Source organism: Anoplophora glabripennis, unplaced genomic scaffold (genome assembly GCF_000390285.2).
Source record: "Anoplophora glabripennis isolate ALB-LARVAE unplaced genomic scaffold, Agla_2.0 scaffold139, whole genome shotgun sequence".
Classification (NCBI taxonomy): Eukaryota; Metazoa; Arthropoda; class Insecta; order Coleoptera; family Cerambycidae; genus Anoplophora; species Anoplophora glabripennis.
In genome coordinates, this window is record NW_019417300.1 from 30,962 (window position 1) to 52,271 (window position 21,310).

Genomic DNA, 21,310 nt, shown 5'->3' on the forward strand with positions numbered 1-21,310 from the left:
TATATATATATACATAACCACTATTAAATGTACTTATTTAAATCCTTCTTTATTATTATAATTTTTTTCCGACTACACCACTGCCACAAACCGATATCGTTATTTTATCAAACTGACAAACGTAGAATGACTACATAATTTTATATCAATAAAGTAAATTTGTTTTACATCTGATAATTACAATTTAAAACTACAATAATTAAAACTTATATAATTATTAATTCGTATTAATCATGCAGTGTAACTAATTAGCGTTAAAAATAAACGGCTTAACTATGTCGTGCGTTCAAAGCCTATCTTTTAGTTTATACTGTACTGTATTAATCAACAATAATACTGTAGAGATAACCCCGTCACATGTTATTTCCAGATTAAAAGGCTGGATGGAATCCTGCTCGCATGCTTTTATATTTTAATCGCTGGAAATAAATAACAAATGTGGTAATGAGAAATAAATGATGAGTAACACGACGTTGCGCAACTTATCGGGCTCTTATTTTAGAGGAATAACAGATAATCCCAATGAAAAATCGCTTAGAGAAATGTGCCTATCATTTAAAATGCAATAACACTGTTTCTAAATGAGTATGTATACAGAGTGATTCACAACAGTGTAAAAAAGTGTTGAAAATAATTTGCGAATTTTTTCTTTAATTTTACATTTAAATCGTAATTAAATAGCTAACAAAATATTGAAAAAATAAGTTTACTTTGGCTTAATATGTAAAAAAATAACTTTTTAAATGAACGATAGCTTCATTTATTTATTTAATAATACTAAAATTATTCCGAAATTGAAATTTTAATTAATATTTCGTTTAATAATAATTTTTGTGACATTTTTGTAAATTAAAAAAAATTAAGTATAAAAGATGGGGTTCAGGGCTATTCTACGAATTCATAAATATGCCAATTGTTATTTTTTCGTCGAGCTACCCCAGTTTAAAAAAAAAAATAAGTTTCTACGATGAATAGAAGCCGAGATATTGCAAAATTTTACAACGCGCGTCAATTTGAACTTTTCTTGCGCGCGCGACTCGCTTGGACGAGCTTCCCCCACCACCACGCCGGACAGTTTACTTAGCAAGTACCTTCTCATTAAAGGGCTCGTGAGTCGTTAATTTTCCACATTTTTCAATGCAATTCACGGGAAATCGTAGTTTACGTCGTAAACTTTATTTTGCGAAAAATTCAAGTCTTAATGTTTATAAACAATTGCGCTACGATTTTTTTTTTAATTCATATCTTGGCTCCTGTTGGCCGTAGAGGATGTTTTTTTATGAAAAAGAAAATGTATTTTTTGCCAGCTATCCATTGAATCTATTTTCGATGAGGTAGCATAAATAGCAACAATTTTATTCAAATTGTTTATAAGCGAAAAACGCACGGTTTCTTAATGCACAATCTGAGAATGTTAATGTTAAATAAACGGTGATATTTATTAATAGGTCGCTTAATTACGTCTTTAAGATTACAATGACGCTTTCAGAATCATGTTTGGTTGAAAATTAACGCCTGTGCAGAGGCTTTTTAAAGTTCATAACTTTTGAAGCCTCCGTTATAAACAAATTGAATTGTGCGAAAACTATTGCACCTACAGCGCCCACTTTTGGCACACTTTTAAAGTATGACAAAACCCTCAACTTGCCATAAGTTTTATAAAATTTTAACAATAAATGCGATAGTTATAAACAAATTAAAAAATGGGCACTTTTCTTGTTTTTTTTTGCAATAACTTTTTTGTTTATTAACCGATTTTAATTTAACGAGTCTCATTTTGTAGATAATTTTATTCCCTACAAGTTGTCTGAGAGTCACTTTCCGCTAAAATTGATATTTTTTCCTGCAAAGTGAAAAAACTGGTTTCCTCACTTATTTGTTTAAATAGAAAAGTTAGCTATTAAAATTTTTTGACTCAAGTTTCTCTTTTGTTTTTCGCTAATTTTCCTAACTTTAGAGCGCGTGAACTGTAATGGGTACTTACCACATGAACATGGTCCTTCTTGCCCACTCCTCCGGGAAGGTTAAATTTGTAGTGAGAAATATCAATCAAAGAGGTCAAGTGGCCGTGGTAAGCACTAAAAAAATACCATACTGGTAGCTGCCCTTTGACCCGAACCCAACACCAACCCCAAAAATAATACAAAAAGTACACTCGCTTTTCCAAGCTTGAATGTCAAACTGTCAAAGATTAAAATTATGATGGAAAGAGTTAACTTCAAGCTTGGAAATCACATACACATCAACCTGGAAAAAACGTTGGATTATTAGCAGAAGTTGACGACAAGCTCGGTTTGTCCGAACACCAATAGAAGCCAGCCTTTGCGTCATATACTGGGTGATAGTAGCTTTCCTCATCTGTAATGTCTTATGTAGCTGTAATAAAAAAATGAAAACAAAATAATTAGATTCATTCGACTCCAGACATGAAATTATCATTAGAACTAGCATTGGTAACTAATATGGAAATTATAGGTACATTGTTGTTTTATTTTTTGTTGAGGTCACTCGTAGTGAGATGTTCTAAAAATAAAAAAATATGAGGACGGTCAAAGTACCTGTCCGATAAAAATCTCAAACATACACGTACGCTATTTATGTAGTTTATTGACCTTCGATTGGAAAATTTATATTTATTGTATAATGTTAAAACAAACACTTGATTGGTATTGTTTGATTAAAGATGGAAAATTTCACAAAAGGAAAGCAGAAGATTATTACATATCGTTTAAAAAAAGAAACAGCAGTAAATAAACATTTATAACTATTATACAGTACGCGCCCAAAGTATGGAATAAATTCAGTAAAATCGAAACAAATTTTTTTTGGGAAAAATCCTCGAACAGGTCGATTTTTAATTTAAAAAATACATATTTTAACACAAAAGGCGATTTTCAACCGTCATTTGTTTTCGAGTAATGACGTCATCGACATTTGTTTACATAGCGACCCCCTATTTTTTTCTTGATTCTGAAACATCGTTTCATTGTCGATCCGGCTGTAAAATGTCGCCATCTTACATAGGAAAGTTTTCGAGTAAATGACGATTTAATGTTAGAAAACCCAAATCAATTAAAATAAAACAAAAACGTTATCAAATTTAGTTTTTCGAAATGCCTGAAGTTCAAAGTGTCACTTTCATACCGACTTTCTAAGTATTGTAAGCGATATAAAAATTATTGTTGAATTTAAAGTATTATGGCACATTTTACTGTCACACAAAGAATTGAAATTTTAATTCTTATCGGATGCGGGGATAAGACTAGAACGTAACAGAAAGTTTGCGATTTATTTATTGAAAAACATGCAATGTTATAGATATTCCAAAACCTGTACGTCCAAGCGTTAGTAAAGATCACAAACAGAAAATTTTAATAAGTATGGTAGATAATCCTCATAATACTTCACGATTGGTTGCATTAAACAATGACATTAGTCAGACCACAGTGCTACGTATCCTGAGGCAGGAAAAATATCTTCCCATAAAATTCAACTGGTGCAGGAACTCAATGAAGACGATTCCGACCGCCGCTTACACTTTTGTGAAATTATGATGGACTTATGTCAAGTAAATAGAGATTTACACCGGCAAATACTTTTTTCAGACGAGGCCACGTTTTGTCTCAATGTACAGTGAACCGTCAAATTTGCAGGTATTGGAGTCGGGAAAATCTTCATTGGATGGCAGAGACACATACCCAACACCTACAGAAATTAAATCTGTGGGCTGGAATAGTTGACAACAGAATAGTAGGGCCTTTCTTCTTTGAAGGAACCCTTACAGGAGAAAGATATTTAGAGTTTTTACAAAATGACCTTGTTCCAGCGCTTGCTGTAATTTTTCCTAACGATAATGACCCTGATATTCCTGATGACACCATATGCTTTCAGCAAGACGGTGCACCTCCGCACTATGTGCGCCCTGTTCGAGATTTTCTGGACAATTGTTTTCCTAAGAGGTGGATCGGCAGACGAGGACCGATGGAATAGCCCGCGAGATCCCCAGATCTTACACCACTGGACTATTTCTTATGGGGCTACTTAAAGTCCAAAGTGTACGTTAATAGACCACATAATTTAGAAGAACTGCAAAATTGTATTATAGATGAAATACATAGAGTTACCCCAGAAATAATTCATAATGTGCAAGAAGAATTTCTACACATACTTGCGTATTGTCAAGTGGTGTGTGGCAATTGGAACACTTAATTTAGGTAGAAAACTTAATAAATTGTATTTGCTTGACATAGGAAGGTTATTTTTTTAATGAATAAAATTTAAGTTTTCTAACATTCAATCGTCATTTACTCGAAAACTTTCCTATGTGAGACGGCAACATTTTAATACTGTCGGATCGACAATAAAACGATTTTTCAGAATCAAGAAAAAAAATAGGGGGTTGCTATTTAAAAAAATTTCGATGACGTCATTGCTCGAAAGCAAATGACGGTTGAAAATCGCCTTTTATGCTAAAGTATGTATTTTTTAAATTAAAAATCGACCTGTTCGAGGATTTTTTCCAAAAAAAATTTGTTTCGTTTTTACTGAATTTATTCCATACTTTGTGTATTGTGTAAGAAAAATTTACAAAAATAATTCAAAATTTCGTTTCGTTGACCCAACAAAACAACAATATAGCGAGTACAAGTTGATAAAATATGACTGAACTCAATTAACGTTAAATTTCGTCTGCTACACTTGTGTTCTATTCATGTTTTATCACCATGTGGACACCCCTGAAATTCCGATACGGGAAATCTAACAACTACAGATTGGAGAGAAGGTCCAAGCCCGGGGGCATCTGCTGGACTGGAAATGGCAGAATTAGCCCAACAGAGGTTAAAAAAAACTTACTGCTCCAATGCTATGATATCCCTATTTCCTGTGTAAATTTGAGCCAAGCGGAGAGCCAGGTCGTTGGCTTCCGAGCCAGAATTCACAAAGTAGCAAACCTTGAGCTTCTCCGGCATGGTCCCTACGATTTTCTGGGCGCACAAGACGATGTTGTCGTGGAGGAAACGGTTGTTGGTGTTTAGGATTCCCATCTGCTCGAAGGCGGCTTGGACCACAGCAGGATGGCAATGACCAACTGGATGGACAAAAAAAGATAATCAGAAGCGACTAGTTCATTTGAATTTCTTGTATTAACTTTGTCAAACTAAGGGACACGCTGTATATACACATATTTTTTCCTACTATTCACTATCTTTTCTTCATATTAATCAGAGTTACTCAATTATTGTAGTGATTAAGCCTTAATTGGGAATTGCGAAATAATTTATTATTTATAACTCGACAGTTTTTCTTAGATAATCATAAAAACTGAGATTTAATAACAAACTACTTTCGCCTTGAGCTATTAAAAGTTCATTTTCGAACTGTAGATATGAGTCATAAAAATGGAATGGAAGAAAATTTCCACAAACGGAAATTTTTGCGCTGCAACATTATAGAAAGGAGTCTTGTTGCTATAATTAACATTGTTATAATAAATAAATATGTTTCAATTATCAGTATAAGATTAATTTATTAAGCCGCTGCTATTTTTAGGTGCTGTATTTACATTAAATTTACATACACTGTGTAATCTCATAAAATGTATTGGCAGATCTGTTTTTTTCAACAATCAAGGGGCAGAGATATGAGAATATGTATTTCTAAAATGTTGCAAATCTTACTTATCTTCATTTTTGACTAATTTCTATTAACCACTAGATACAATAGCCACATTTTTCAGTATACATCTAGATCCCTCTGAATTTTTTTTAAAGACACACGAATCGAATTATTATTTTTCCTTTTTAGTTTAGCTACCTTCTAGATCTATTTACTAGACCAATTAGTTGTCAATCCGTGACCTGCGGCGATTTTTTAGACGCGATTTTTTGAAAAATCATTTTATGGACTTTTTTCATAAAAATTTAATTTTGTTTCTTACCGTGGGCTACATTGTTGATGCAGTCAAGATATGCGTCGTCCTTTTCGTCGTACATATACTGGCCTTTAGCCCTTACAATCTTAAGTGGATCTTTCCGGAAAAACAATTGACATGATTTTCTGAAACAAGATACTTATAGCTGTAATTGACACAACAATGATTGTATTGAAATCATATAAAAATCAGAAAGAATGAAATAATCTGGTTATTGTAAACAATTGAACTACCCGACAACTGACGTAAAATTATGAGAAGTGTTTATTACTTCCTTGATTGGCCATTGTTAGGTTGTTAATTTCATATCTGTACCGATTGTTTTATAAAATTATTAAATCTGAACTACAGGGTGTTATTTAAGTACGTGGCCAAACTTCAAGGGGTGGTTCTTTGAGTGATTCTAAGGCAAAAAATGTATATAAACATAGGTCCGGTAATGTTTTGTTTTTAAGATACATGGTGTCAAACTTTACAAAAATAAACGTTTTCTCGTAGAAATCTTAATAATTTTTTTGCCGATTTTGTTGAAATTTGGTTATTTATGGTAAAAAAGGGGCTAATTTAACCCTAACAAGATTAAAATTATTAAGTCCAGTGGCGTCCCATACCGATATATTTGACAAAAACATGAGCGCCACTGACTTTTTTCGCATTAAGCAACCTAAAATGCAAATTTTTATCTCTTGAATATGGAAAAAACAAAAATCACTTTATTGTATGTCCATGGACAACAAAAAACATTTTTTAATAGTTCATAAGACATAAACATATTTTTTTTGCTAGTATTAATTTTAGAACAATTTTTAAGACTAGAATAGGCTATTGATACGGAAAAAAGTAACAGGCACATCCCAGTTTTTGATAGTAGGTAGGAAGTTTTAATTTTTTATTATGTTGTCACAGGGACATGCAATAGTGATTTTTTTTCTCCAAAAAGGAAGTAAGATACCAAATAATTTCAAGACAAAAAGTTGTATTTTTAATTACTTCATCCTAGTTATGATGTCCCACCACTGCCCCTGGAATAAATAAATTAAATCTAATCGGATCAAATTAAGCCCCTTACTTGTTACTACAAAACGTGTCAAGTTTTATTAAAATCGGCCAAATAATTTTTGAGAAATTTGAAAAGTCTTGTATTAATTTTAACACCTTATATCTCGAAAACGAAGCTTTAAAGCATTACAAAACCATCGCTATTATGCTTCTAATATTTATAAATATAAATTTATTTAAAATAGAATATCTATTCTAGGATCTATGAAAGTTACATCAAAACCAAATGCATCATTTAAGAGTTTACCGTTACCCATTTATTTGTAATGTAACCAAGTTTGTACCTCTCTTGATTTCCTATATTTCCATTGTGAACATCCTTAAGTGAATCATCCTGTATAAACAAGCAATAAAATATATGGAAAGTGCATAAAAGTTTCTAAAAATTTCCCAAATCAAGTCTGCCTATATTGAAAATAAAATAATTTCATATCGATACCTGAACTGCAAATAATAAAATAACAAAATTCATAAAAATCCCAAAATAAAATAAATACGTCTAAGGACAAAAAATATGTTTTACAATCTATGAAGCGGACTTACCCTATGTGTTTCTCCCTCAGGGCGACAGTTTCTTCCTTGGAAAGCTTCTGCATCTTGAAATTCGATCGGCTGAGAAAGACCAAAAACGCTTTGGGACTTTAAAACCGAAGAAATGCAATGTGCAGTCGAATCAAGACGCCTAAAACGTAACCAGTAGGCACAACTGATTTTAGCCAATGCCTGACGACTTTTCCATAAATTGTTATTTATACAAAATACACCAGTGCGCGCGCAGCGTACCCTAATATATAACAATCATGGTTAATTGAACTGATAACGATGTTATTAAACGAAATAACACTCCTCCTATCACGTGAACGTCGCACGTTTCTCTATCACATGAAAGCAATGATGTTGCGTTAGCGGACTACTCGGTGAGGTGGAAAATCGATGGAGCTCGGAATATTTACGAAAGGATCTCCTTATGGGTTTTTAATTAGTAGGTACCAGGTAGTAGGATATTTAAAATAACCTGCTTAGTGGAAAATAATTTGGTCTAGACAAATATACAGGGTGTCCCAGGACTGATGCTAAAAAAATGGAATGCTGTATTCTCTAGGTGAAATGTGACCTTTTTTTCTTCTGCTACTAGTATACTGTTACAACTCAAGCAAACTTACTTTCATTTTAAGTTTTTTGTGCATATAGTTATTTCCTTTCTAATGAAAATTTTCTGCATTTTTTGTGTCGGAAAAGATTAAACTAGATTATTATTCACAAACATATAGAGAGTTTTCTTAAGTAGAGGTCAAAAATCCAGGGACGTATCCTGTGATCAAAATTAAAAAAAAAATCAGTTTCTAATTTTTAATTTCTAAACCGCTTGAGGTAATTTAACCAAATTCGGTGTGCATATTTAATATAACAGTAAGTATGAAACAAAAAATTATCAGCTTTAAAAACTTACCAGTGGCGGAGGTGTGGATATCATCGATCATTTACTTTCCAAAAAAAAAATATATCAACATGTACAACATTACAAATAAAATAAGTCGTCATATGCGCCATTATATTATCTTCCCTATTTGATTATTTACACTATTTTGTATTCCAAACTGATTAACAACAAAATTGATTGATTTGATCAAGTGCATTTTTATACAATTACTTAAATTACTTTAACATATCTTAGGGAGGCCATGCAAAACAAAAATAATAAGAAGAAGTCATCTTATTTAATATTGAGTATTGTCAAATTAAGCTTATTTTTTTAAAAGATTAAGTTTTTACATATATGGCCTTGCATATGGAAATGGTACTGAGGCTAAGTAAATTTATATGGAAATATTTACAAATCATCCAACTCCAAATCCAAAAATGTTCAGAAATGTTTTTCAACGTATTTCGGAGTCAGGCTCATTTCAAAAAAGTCCAATTCTTGGAAGAGCATTGGGTGTTAGAACACCTGAGTTGGAAGAAGCTATTCTACACGAAATTGAAAAAGACCCAGAAACTAGTATTAGGAAAATCGTTGCAAATCTTAATGTAAATCATAAATTAGTTCGGTCCGTTCTAAAACATTAACAGTTATACCCGAATTACATACAAAAGGTTCAAGCCTTACTGTTGAAAGACTATCCTGCTCGCTCACAATTTTGCAACTGGATCTTGCAAAAAACTGAACAAAATCTTGACTTTGGCGCTGGCATATTGTTTACCGACGAAGCTAATTTTTCCAGAGATGCTATAATGAACTTCCACAATAAACACGTTAGGTCTGATGAAAACCCCACCCCTCATGCTATAATGGAATGAATCTCGATTTCAACATCAATTTTCTTTAAATGTATGGGTGGGTATTATTGGAAATATTCTTGTTGGGCCTTACTTTTTGACCAACAACTTTAACCGGTGCTTCCTACAGACATTTTCATGAAAACGTTTTTCCTGAACTATTTGGCGATGTTCCATATGCACTAAGAGAAAGAATGTGGTTTATACACGACGGGGCCACCCCACATTTTAATTTGACTACTCGTGATTTTTAAATGAAAGATTCGGTAATAACGTGATTGGGCGAAGCACTCAAGAACCAGGTCAACCTTGGCCACCCAGATCACCCGCTATATGAACCCTATTGATTTTTTTGTTTGGGGACATCTCAATACATTAATTTACAAAGTTCACATTAAATCTGAGGAGCACTTACGGTTACAAATTATAGCTGGTTGTGATGTGATAAGAGCTACTCCTGGAATTTTTGCACGTGTTCAAGCTGCAATTTCAAGAAGATCTGAAGCATATATTTTGGCTAAAGATGGCCATTTCTAACATTTGTTATAATAAATCATAGTAAAGTCACTGTTAATTAATTATTTTGTTATTTTTAAGTAAGTAATATAATAAGTATTGTAAAAATGCTCTAGATCAAATAAATCAATTTTGTTGTTAATCTGTTTGGAATTCAAAAACGTGTAAAGAAACAAAAAGTGAAGATAAAACAACGGCGCATATGATTACCTATTTTATTTGTAATATTATACAGTTTGATATATTTTTTTGGTAAATAATGATCGATGATACCCACCTCTCCGCCACTGGTAAGTTTCTAAAGCTGGTAATTTTTTGTTTCAAACCTACTGTCACACTAAATATGCACAACGAATTTGGTTAAATTATCTCAAGTAGTTTAGAAATTAAAAACTGATTTTTTTAAATTAACTCCACATTTATATTCTGTATAACAAAAAACCCTTAATTTTGGCCAAATAATACGCCCCTGGATTTTTGGTCTCTACTTAAGAAACACCCTGTATAGAACTGGCACGTTATAAGCGATTATTAATTATTATTGTAATGAAAATTTAGAAAATTTCCTAAGTTGCGTCATAAAGACCGAACAAAAAAAACTGCACAGAAAGTTCATTAAGTGTTTTCATAAATAAAACAAAATTAACCAACAGCACAAAAGAATAAATCGTCTTGTACCTCTTAAACGAATATCTATTGATTTCGCCAAACGGCTTTACCTTACCTATTTCTTATCTATATCTTTAGTAAATAAACATTCCAAAGGCTCACCCTGTATAATAAATAAATTTTCAAGCAATCCAAAAATGTTGTTTGTTAAAACAATGGTTAAAATACGTTTCACTTATACAATTTTTAAAATAATCTCATTTCATTTTGAAATCATTGATAAATTCTGCATGGGCAAATTCCTAAATTAATTAAAGAAGTATAATTTATTCATGAATATTCTTAGAAATGCCATAAAAACGGTAAATAAACAGTTCTTGCAAAACCTTTCATTCAGACTGTATTTGATGTTTACGTTATTTAAATACTAGTTCTTAGAAATTTCGGTATTTATCAAATTTGCTGGAATTTATAGTAAGTAGGTATACTTCAACTTTAACAATCATTTAGAGATAAGGACATAAAAAATAACTTACTGAAATGTTTTACTTTTACGACTTTCTTTAAAAAATTAATATATTTATTTAAGCTATAAAATTACACCAGATATGACGTCAACTATTTTTAAATAAATTATGAAGAATCAAAATACCAACCTACTGAAAAATAGAAAATTGATTTCATTGGTGCTCTGTGATTTCATTACCGAAATCGTTAATTACAAATATAAATTTACTTTTTGAAAAGATAACAGCCCATTTGCCTACATTTTAGCATGACATAATGTTTCTATTTATAAAAAGTTAAAAAAATCTAATTGGAAATGAATTTAGCTCATAGGAGATACATATTTTATTTTTCATATGAAGTACTAAATAGATTTAATAATGACTTTTCATGGTTCAAAAGTTAAACCCATTTCGTATTAAAGATAATGGATGTATGTCACAGTATTAAGGGGCATACGTTCAGAATATGGGCACCAGAAAAATTAAATGACTCAACAATATTCATTTTACAATTTCCCACACTTTTCTTGGTGCTTTTAAATAAGAAGATCGAATTTCAATAAATATTTTTATAAATACACATTTCCCATATTTTTTCTATTATGGGAGAGAGAGTCTAAAGTTGAGTCATTGTATTTTCTAAACAAAAGCCAAAAACTAGATTTCTAAAAGGCCCATGTATCAGTAGTTCTGTACTTATACAGGCAATATTTTGATAATTACCAGTTTTAACATTTAACATAGGGATCTTAATTCTTGAATCACACAACTATTATAGCTTGTGACAATTCTGTCTTGATAATAAGTACTAATTCTAGGATTTGAATTTATTATATTGCGTGATATTTTATAAAGGTTGTGCAATATGGCGAAAAATCTATTAAATCATCAAAAAAATTCTTCTATGCCTTATTAAAAAATCAATTCGTTTTTGTTTGTCGCCGACAAGTGAGAAATTTTCCGCCAGAATATTTCATTAATAGATACACTAGCAGTTTTGTGAAAGTTTATTATAAAATCAGGAAAACTAAAGTATCAAGCACTCATATGAATGTATACATAACAGAATTCCACAAGGTTCCATGTTGGGGCCATTGCTTTTCATTGTATATGTTAATATCATCTCTTGCCATTTCAAATACCATTTTGTAGTACCTACCTACGTTATTTGCTGACGATGCTACCGTCTTGAGTCTGAGTTCATCTTATCTTTATTTCCCGATGAAATAATTGAAAGAGCACAAATATAGTTTTCAGCGAACAATATAATGAAAGTAAAACACAAAATTTCATCTTTTCTACACACAAAGGCGTGCTTAGAGGCAAATCTGCAAAAGTACTCGATATGATTTTTGATGACTCCTCTTAAAATAAAGGTCATATTAGGCAATTGATTGGCAAGGAACTACGACGTTCAAGATATTTTATTACATGAATCGTTCAAATGGTCATTTTAGATGAAAAAACCGCGGAGTGCTATTAAATTAGAGGGTGGAAATTGGAGATAGAGGTGAAAATGCACCCCATTCAGTTTTTTAATTGTAGCTCGAAAACGAAGCAAAATTTCAAATTTCATAAGAAAAATTATTTAGATAATTGAATTTCCATCGAAACGACTTATTAAAAAAATTTAAAAGGAAAATTTTATGCAAAAAATCGTTAATAAACAATTTGAAAAAAAGCAAAAAATTCGATTTTTTTATTTTTTTTTTAACTTTTTAACCCCAAGTTTTTTTAAGTAAAGATAGGTATAGGCATTGCTTCATAAAAAAAGTAGATAAAATTTCCTTCAAAAAAAGGTTGTACAGTATTTTTGGATGAGAATTGACTGATATACGGCTGCTCAAACTTAGCAAATTTTTCGATTATCGGTGACACAGCCTACTATATTTAATTAAAATTCCATAAATAAAAATGCGAAAATAAACTGAATTTACAAATTCTATAATCAAATTTTAAAAAATGCCCGATTTTAACCCGCCTGTGATGATTTTTGATTATTAATTCTAATTTTGCATTGTAAGGCATAAAAAGCTTAGTACACGTACAAAATTTTTTGCATATTTTTAAACTTTTCGAAGATATTAAAAGAAAACTATCCAATTTTGAACACACTATATATTGAAAACAAAGCATTTTAGGCCACATGTTTTTCAAGTTTTCTTCATAAAATCTATAGAAAATGTACGACAATTACTTTTCGTTATTTTTATGATCAAATCTTTTTGAGTAAATAAAACCGCCAGACAGTGCGTAAGCTCATTATCACTGCACCCAGGCACGTTCCAAGCGGTAAAAATCAGGGTCGCATAATGATTGTGCGTGATATTACACAAACGCCAGTGTACTCAAAATTAATAAAAATGTTAGAGCACCGGAAAAAAGCAGTTATGGTCATCCTTGGGATCAATCTTTATCTTAATTTAACTGATATATGCTCCAGTTATTAGAAAACGCATTATTTAAATGTACATCATATCAATAATATTGACAATTTTTTAAAATAAACATAAACAAGAAATGAAAAGTAGGACAAAACCGGTTAAATTTCTATCTTTAATTATTCAATCTTGTTAGTAGATAACAATTTTGAAACAAAGTTCAAAATATTTTCGTGATCTTCAAAATCGTTTACGATAACATTTTTTAACAAAGTTCAAAATATTTCCGACCCGAATAACCTTAATGTAAATTTTAAGCAAATAATATAATTTCTTCTCTGTCTTAAATATTTTATTTTTGACGAGTTGAGACGATAAAAAAACTGATAGAAGACTATTACAAAAGCTTGAATGTTTCCATTATTATTAAGTTAATCCAACTATTATTAGCAATGTCAAAATTATCTATTCTAAAGTAATTATAAACTGAAGATTAAATAAACTTATTTGTTAAACAAAAATAATAAAACATCGTAACACTGTAAACATTTGTACATTTAAGAATTTAACGCAAGGTTAATGAATGGAGCGCCAAATGACAAAATTATTAAAAAAATATGATTATATGCATGTCTCGTATCCCCTATTCGTACGCTGTTAATCTTAATGTCTTTCGATAATTGTTTCACCACATTAAGAGATAAATAATATATGAAGCGCATTTGTTTTCAAACGCACAATTTTTTAACTGCGCCTCAATCATACAGACATAAAAAATGTATGTGTAACGATCTTTCCAGGCCCGGATCCAGAGACTGGTTTTGGGGGTGGCGCAAAGCATTTCTTTATCATTATTATTATTATTGTTGTTGTTGTTATTTTTTTGATGACGTAAGGTGTAGGTTAGGAAGGGGAACTTGCATTAATATCGACTAACTGCCTGTTGTCGTTTAGAGAAATTGAAAATCTTTAAAAAATGTTGTGCTTTGGGGGTGGCGATCGCCACATCGCCACCCCCTCTGGATCCGGGCCTGGATCTTTCTTCACACACAGATAACTGGTATTGTTAGACTTCATTTGATATGAACTTTAAAAAAATTTTTTAAATTTGTTTGAATTGGCCTTTAAAATATAGTAAAAATACGGGAGCTAATAATATTTTATTCTTAAAAACGATTGATCTTTCATATAATGATTTTGCTTGCAAAACTTGGTCGTGGGAAATTACTTTACTGAATATCAGGAAGAAAATTTAGTGTCAGAGTCGGTGATTCGCCGATTCGTATTCTCATGCTCTAGAGATGTTGTGAATAATGTTTCTTAGGTATTTGTACTGAATCCACTAGGTTCTATTCTTAATTTACTCATATTCGGCTAACCAGTTTGACACAATGCAAATGATCTCAATATACAGATGAAACTTTATTAATTTTGGAATTGTTATGTCTGACGATCTATTCTGATCAAACCATACGTTCCAGCTGCAAGAAAACAATGTGCATGTGCATGTGTTTTGCAAAATATTTTCCCTCCCTGATATTACAACCTCCGTTAAACTTTACAAGACTTATGTTAGGTTAGGCCAATTATTGAATACGGTTTTGGTGTCTGCTAAAACCAATACTTAGCAGCTATAGATTAATAGAGTACGCAGTACGCACGTGCGTTAGAGGAAATTTATGGAAACTTCCATACCAATACGTTATTGACTAAAATAAATAGGCATCAAATTTCAGCCCGTAATATTGCAAAAGCATTTTTCAAATTAGATCTATTTATTTTGCCTTTAAATAAACTACAATGTACGTCACAATGGTATTAATAAACTGTTTTCGTGTTCCTATTTGTTTACACTGCATGATTTAGTGCTAATGTTAATTACCCATGAATCCTATTTGATATCAAGAGAGGCTCGTCATGTAAAATATTCCGCTGTTTTTGATATAAGCGTCTAAATTTTTAACCGAAACATGTAGCAATTAAAGAATTGAAGAGAATTCTCCATAAATTTGAAGAAGCTACTGAAATGGGCGATATGTAATTAACACCAACTCCAACGAATGGATGGAAATATTTTCTATGCGCACCAAGTGCTGTGTATTTTTATTTGCCAGCAGGTATACTAATAAATTTGCAGTTTATAGAAGACAATAGTAAAAAAATAAATAATGTAAAAATTACAGTAAGCAATATACATAAATTTATGCCCGATTTATTTCTCTACGTCAACAGGAGATGGCGACACGTGGTCTGGGTTGCTCTAGGTATTTCACATTTATAAATTTGGCAAAATTGCTTTTACCAACTTTGACATTTGCCTGTAATATTTTGTCGTGCGTAGAAAACAAATATAAATTTGAACAAATTTATAAAGGGTTTACGAAAGACAAAAATGGCAGAACGCATAATTCCAATAACGATGGAAGAAGAAAATGAAGAACAAAGTTCTCCCAGCGACAGTGAACAAAAAATAGCAAAGCCGATGGAGCAGCTGAGTATAAAAACAAATAAACCCACAGTTCAAGTAAAAACTATACAAAAAACTAACGTGCATGAAGAGTACCTCAGAGAATTCGACGTATTCGAGGACCGTAATGAATCTAGTATACCAAATGCAAATGTTCCGGAGAAATTGATTCTTGTAATTGACCGAGCCCAAGACGAAAACTTTACCCCCTTTGTTGCAAACAATTCTAAGTTTACACCATTAAGCATGCTCAAAAGAGCAATACAGTTATTTATAAAGTTGAAGCATACAATAAATAAGTCCAATGAATTTGCTATAGTTGTTTTGAATGAGAATAACGCCAAGTGGATTTTAAATTTCACAAGCGATATGAGAAAACTGAAAGATGCTATTAATAAAATAGACAAATGTGAGGTGGAAGATACATTTAATTTAAATTCTTTGTTTGATGAAATAAAGGAAAACGTTACTATGCCTAATCTCTTAAAATTAGAAGTACCGCCTAGTTATATTGTTCGTACTGTGATATTTTATGGACGTTCGTATACAATTCCCAAAATTCAACTTAATGAGAGTATAGAAAACTTATTGGAAAACCCGTATTTCATATGTGACGTGTTGATTACACACGAACCTGTAGAATCCAGCAATTACTGTCACAAAATATTTAACGCATTGCAGGAATTGGATAAAAAGGGACTTGCTTACTTCTTTCCCGTGTGCAGAGACTCCAGACGTTTACATAACTGTGCTGCTAAGTTGTTAGGCCACCCGCTGCAAAGGCCAAAACAAAAATTGCAAAAAACTTAATTATTTGTAATACTTGTGAAAGAATTGAAAACTAAATGTTCATGATATCCTTAACCTTAACCAATAGAAATAAGACAGCCGTTAATAAATGATAGTTTTATTTACCTCACTTGCACGTATAAAGACAAAAATAGTACCAAGTTAGCTGTAAATGTGTTTTACTGAATATTTCCAACTGTACAAAACATAAAGAGAAAATACACATGCCTCTACAATAATCCTGTTAAGACACGAATTATATTACCTACATGTAGCATATAAATACCTTGTTTTATACATAAATAGTTGTGTAAAAATATGTTACGATTAATTTAAATACACATATTACAAATATTCTCACCCTTAAGGAAAATATGAAAAAGTGTTCCTATATACTCTCGAAAAGAATTACTACAACGCTAGTTGATAAATGTACATTTTTGTGCTATCAAATTAATAGAAATACCATTTGAAAGTACTGCTCTCCATTCAGATTAACATTAATACTATATTTACACAAATATGCATCTTTAAAGTGCTAACCGAAGTGTTAAAAAAAGTATATACAAAGAATGGGGTTAAATACCGAGAAACTTTTGAGAAGTATATCACAAATAATCTAAAAATATTAATTTCTGAAAGTTTCTAATACATTAAAAAATTTTTTTGCTGGCGAAGAATCTTGGAAATATGTCGGTGAAATACTTTTCAAGACTATCCTCGTTGAATGGCTTCACACGTAATGGAGGATATCTATTTTTTATTTCATATACATTTTATGGAACAATCACTAGATTCTGTAAATCTTAAGAAAATAAAAAATCTTGCCCATGATTTGAACCTAGATTATCTATGATGATGCGTGGCTCGAAGGACCAATTAATCAAAATTTATCAGCTTTTATTTTGGAATTTCATCTATACACGTGCAAAAATACTATCTGATATTTCACTACTATTTATTTACACCAAAATTTTGACCAATAAAATGAATAATTTTGAAGATAAATAATTTTTATCGAGATCTAGTAACTGTTCTTGTAATTGTAATTAAATCATTTTTCACTCATGCAGATTTTAGTCAGGCACTGTTTAACAATAATGTAACACAGAAAGTACAGGTTGCTGATGGCAGTATATACGATAGTATTGTTTTTAACTTTTTATATAAAATTATCCAGCAAACGCGATCATTGGTCATATGTACAGCCATCAATGACTTTAATAGCTCATTTATATGCAATTCTTGTGTTTGCTGGGTAGTAATATTTAAATCTATTTCGTTATCACTAATATCATTAATTTTCCCTATTATTCCTGCTACTTTCGAGATATATAAAATTAAAGTGCAACTCAAAACTCGTGTATTTTGAAAATGGCAAATTAGGTGCAACGAATTATTTTTTTTATAAAAAGGGATGTACAGGGTGTTCCAGAAAGTAAGGGTTAGTCCATTCAGAAAGTGCATCTTCCTATGACACTTTTTTTTAAACTTCTGACGGAATTCCATAGTCACAGTTATTTTTTCCTAATCAATAATTTGCTGTAATTTTTCTATTAATTCATCAATTTTTTTCAATTTTGGTATAGTCTTTCCGATATAAATTAAAGAACCAACAGATTGACGGTATGTACCAGGTTCCATCGCTGACGCAGCAACTCGGCATTGAAATATTCGAAAAACCTGTTCCCATATTTATTTAGCCATACCCAGTTCAAAAATGCGGGCGCGGGCAAAAGAAAACAAACACAGTTACATTGGGCTACTGAGCAATAAATCTCAACAGTTGACATGTAGTTGATAAATTGCCCAGCAGTGCAGTGCAGCAATACGGAATTTGGTGTGATTCAGGTAATTTTAATTTATTATAGACACCTTCTACCAATCATTCACATTACAATTGCGAAAGGGAGAAATAAGAGGGATATTTTGTTTACTAATATTATCACAACATGGCATTTTAGAGACCTTTTGAAACGGAACAAAACGAAATTTACCACCAATATAATAAAATTATTTGCGGACATAAATAATTAAAATATGTTGGTCAAATAAACATATAATAGAAATTTTCTAGACATTATATACAAATTATCATAATTTTTTACCTTTAGCAGAAAACTTTTTTAGGGACGCCTATGAAACTCATTAAATTTTATTGCCAGGCGTTTTTTTGCATGTTCAACTGACTTCGGAAAGACTATATCTTTGGTAACAAATACGACCCCATTTTAGACTAGAAAATTCATTATTTTTAACAAATTGAACAATTTAATAATGCTAATTAAAAAATTTTACAAAAAGGCCCTCTTCTAAGTCGATAACATTCATTGTTTTTGGAAAAAAAATCATGTAATGGTTCAAGACAATATTTTGCAATTATGTTTATTTCAAATGCTGTATACTATTTTTTTTATTTCATAATTTTAATTTATTAATAAATGCATTAGATATACAGGGTGTTCCTTAATGATATGCGAATAATTAAGAGTGTGATTCCACATGGAAAATTAATAATAGTTTGCTTTATAAACTTTGCTCCAAAAATATTCCGTTGTGAAAATACGGGATGTTAAAATTTTAGGAAAATGAAAGAAATTAATTGATATTTTCGAAACCGCTTGAGATATTTTAGTGATATTTAGTAGGTAGTAATAGTTAATAATGGCGCATGTTTTTTAATATAAACATAATTTTTAGCTCTACCAGTGGTGTGCATACGAGCACTGACTTTGATATTTTTAAAGAAAAAAATGGTGCGCCAATGGTTTTTTTCCCAAATAAAATTATTTTTGAAATCTCCATTCAATTCGAAAGAGCTCTCTTGAGTTTTGTCCTGTGATGCGCCGTTTTTTGAGTAAAAAAAAATAAAACTCGTATTGTCGGTAACACCACATATTTTTGCAACGGAATATTTTTGGACCGTAGTTTATATTATAATTTTCCATGTAGAATCACACCCTTAAATATTCGAAGATCGTTAAAGAACACTCTGTATACAATTGCATAAAATAAAATTTTCACTCTTGTTCAAATCATCTAATTGTACCACAAAATAGATCAATTTTAATCATTAAGGGATAACTTACTTCACATTAAATGTCTTTTTTTTTAAACGGATCATGTTATCAACTGAGAACAAGACATAGAAAAATTATGATCGATTTTCAAGGCAATAAGGACCATTCAAATTCTTTCGAAATTCAAAATTCTAATTAATTTATTTTGTAAATGCAGTCGTCAGCAACACTTCTAACAAAATAATTTACAAAACTAAAGTTTTCGAAAGTGTTAGGGTGTTGCGTCATTTCAGTGACTAGAGCAAAAAGTCCCAGCATTTATTTCTGGAATACCGTGTATAAATTTAAACTTACCAATAAATTTGAATAAAAATCTCCTGCAGACGATGGTAAGTTTAACGATCATATATACTGCCCTCCGTTTGGGATTAGTTACGCCACCAAAAAGTAGTGATATGTGGAGCTGGCAATTTTGTACAGAAACCAATTAGAACCGAAGTGATACCTCAAAGATACTTGGACTTTCCGGTGGCGCAACTCGGTTAGTAGCACAGACTGTTAAAATAAGAACACCGATTTTCACATCAAGTTTTTAGTCAATTACGGCATTTTCTATTTTTATACATATTTTTATAAATCAGCCCTTATTTCTCTCTTGTGAATTGAATTAAAGAAATATGATGTACACCTTTTTACGAAGGAAAAACTGTTGATTACATCGAAAAAATCTGATACATGTCCCATATACACAGCGACGGACAATAACAATGTAAATCATATTCCAATAAAATCAGTAACACTTATTACAATAGATTAAGTTACTCGTACCTAACTATACCATAAAAATGAAGAACTAGTGCATAATATGAAAAAACTACTTGAAAATCAACTAAAATTAGGCTCGAACCGTCCAGGTCTAACCCCGACAAGGTTCTGTTCGGACCGATGTCGCCGTCGATCGGGATATTCAATGGGGATCAAATCAGCATTGAGAGTAAGTCCAGAAGGACGCAACTTCTTTCATAAAACACCCGCTTTTAGATTATTTATACAAGCTCACATCAGAAATTTTGTTTCTTCATTATATTGCAACTAGAAAGTTAAAGGCACGTTTTTTTACTGACACTTTTAAAAAATTTCCTGAAGTCGTGGGATGGATTATGAGAGGAGTTGGTCGGGGCAAGCTAAATTTTCAACTGTTTTAATCATACACATACTGAGATCAATAAATGAAATGGGCCGTTTTACTACATATACATGTTTGGCGGCGCCATCCCAATTGAAAATAATGTAACATACATAATTTATTGTAAAAAATGTATTAAAAACATTAATGAGCCAACAGTTACACCACGACGTGTCAAAAATGTGTTCTACTCCAAATTTTAGTATATTTCCATATACAGGATGTTTTTTGAAAACTTAATAGTTCCATAATCTCAAAGACAAAGATAGTCAATATCTGTGATTAATGCATGTGTTAACAGTTTCCTAAAAGTATTTTGCGGGGTGTGACTATGTGTATAGTACCGTACGCGATTTTCTGTATGTACAACGGGCATGCAAAATTCAGGAAAAGTAATATAAACAGTTTATTGATGCTTTTTCAAAAAATTCAATAACTGGCGTTAAAGACAATTAAAAAAATCTTCAAGTTCCAAGTCAATAACATTAAGCGTGTCTGAGAAAAAACGTAATCACCATCAATTATAATGATTCATTTATAAAAATTATGAAATTTGAAAATATTT

At 31.2% G+C, this 21,310-nt stretch overlaps 2 protein-coding genes across 2 annotated transcripts in view; one reads left to right on the top strand and one right to left on the bottom strand.

The window, feature by feature from the left end:
• Positions 1-7,724, bottom strand: part of LOC108906364 (alanine--glyoxylate aminotransferase 2-like) — a 14,297-nt gene extending 6,573 nt beyond the window's left edge. Inside the window, exons 1-4 of the mRNA XM_018709597.1 lie at positions 7,535-7,724; positions 5,939-6,057; positions 4,855-5,089; positions 1,985-2,078 (exon numbers count right to left, since the gene is read on the bottom strand). Of these exons, the coding sequence (XP_018565113.1) occupies positions 1,985-2,078; positions 4,855-5,089; positions 5,939-6,057; positions 7,535-7,587 (501 nt within the window). The 5' untranslated portion in view covers positions 7,588-7,724. The remainder of the gene's footprint in view (positions 1-1,984; positions 2,079-4,854; positions 5,090-5,938; positions 6,058-7,534) is intronic.
• A 7,856-nt stretch (positions 7,725-15,580) lies between these two features.
• Positions 15,581-16,649, top strand: LOC108906337 (BRISC and BRCA1-A complex member 1). Its single transcript, XM_018709567.1, has one exon. It carries the CDS (start codon positions 15,676-15,678, stop codon positions 16,558-16,560), a length of 885 nt encoding a protein of 294 aa, XP_018565083.1. The 5' UTR covers positions 15,581-15,675; the 3' UTR covers positions 16,561-16,649.
• The last annotated feature ends 4,661 nt before the right edge of the window (positions 16,650-21,310 follow it).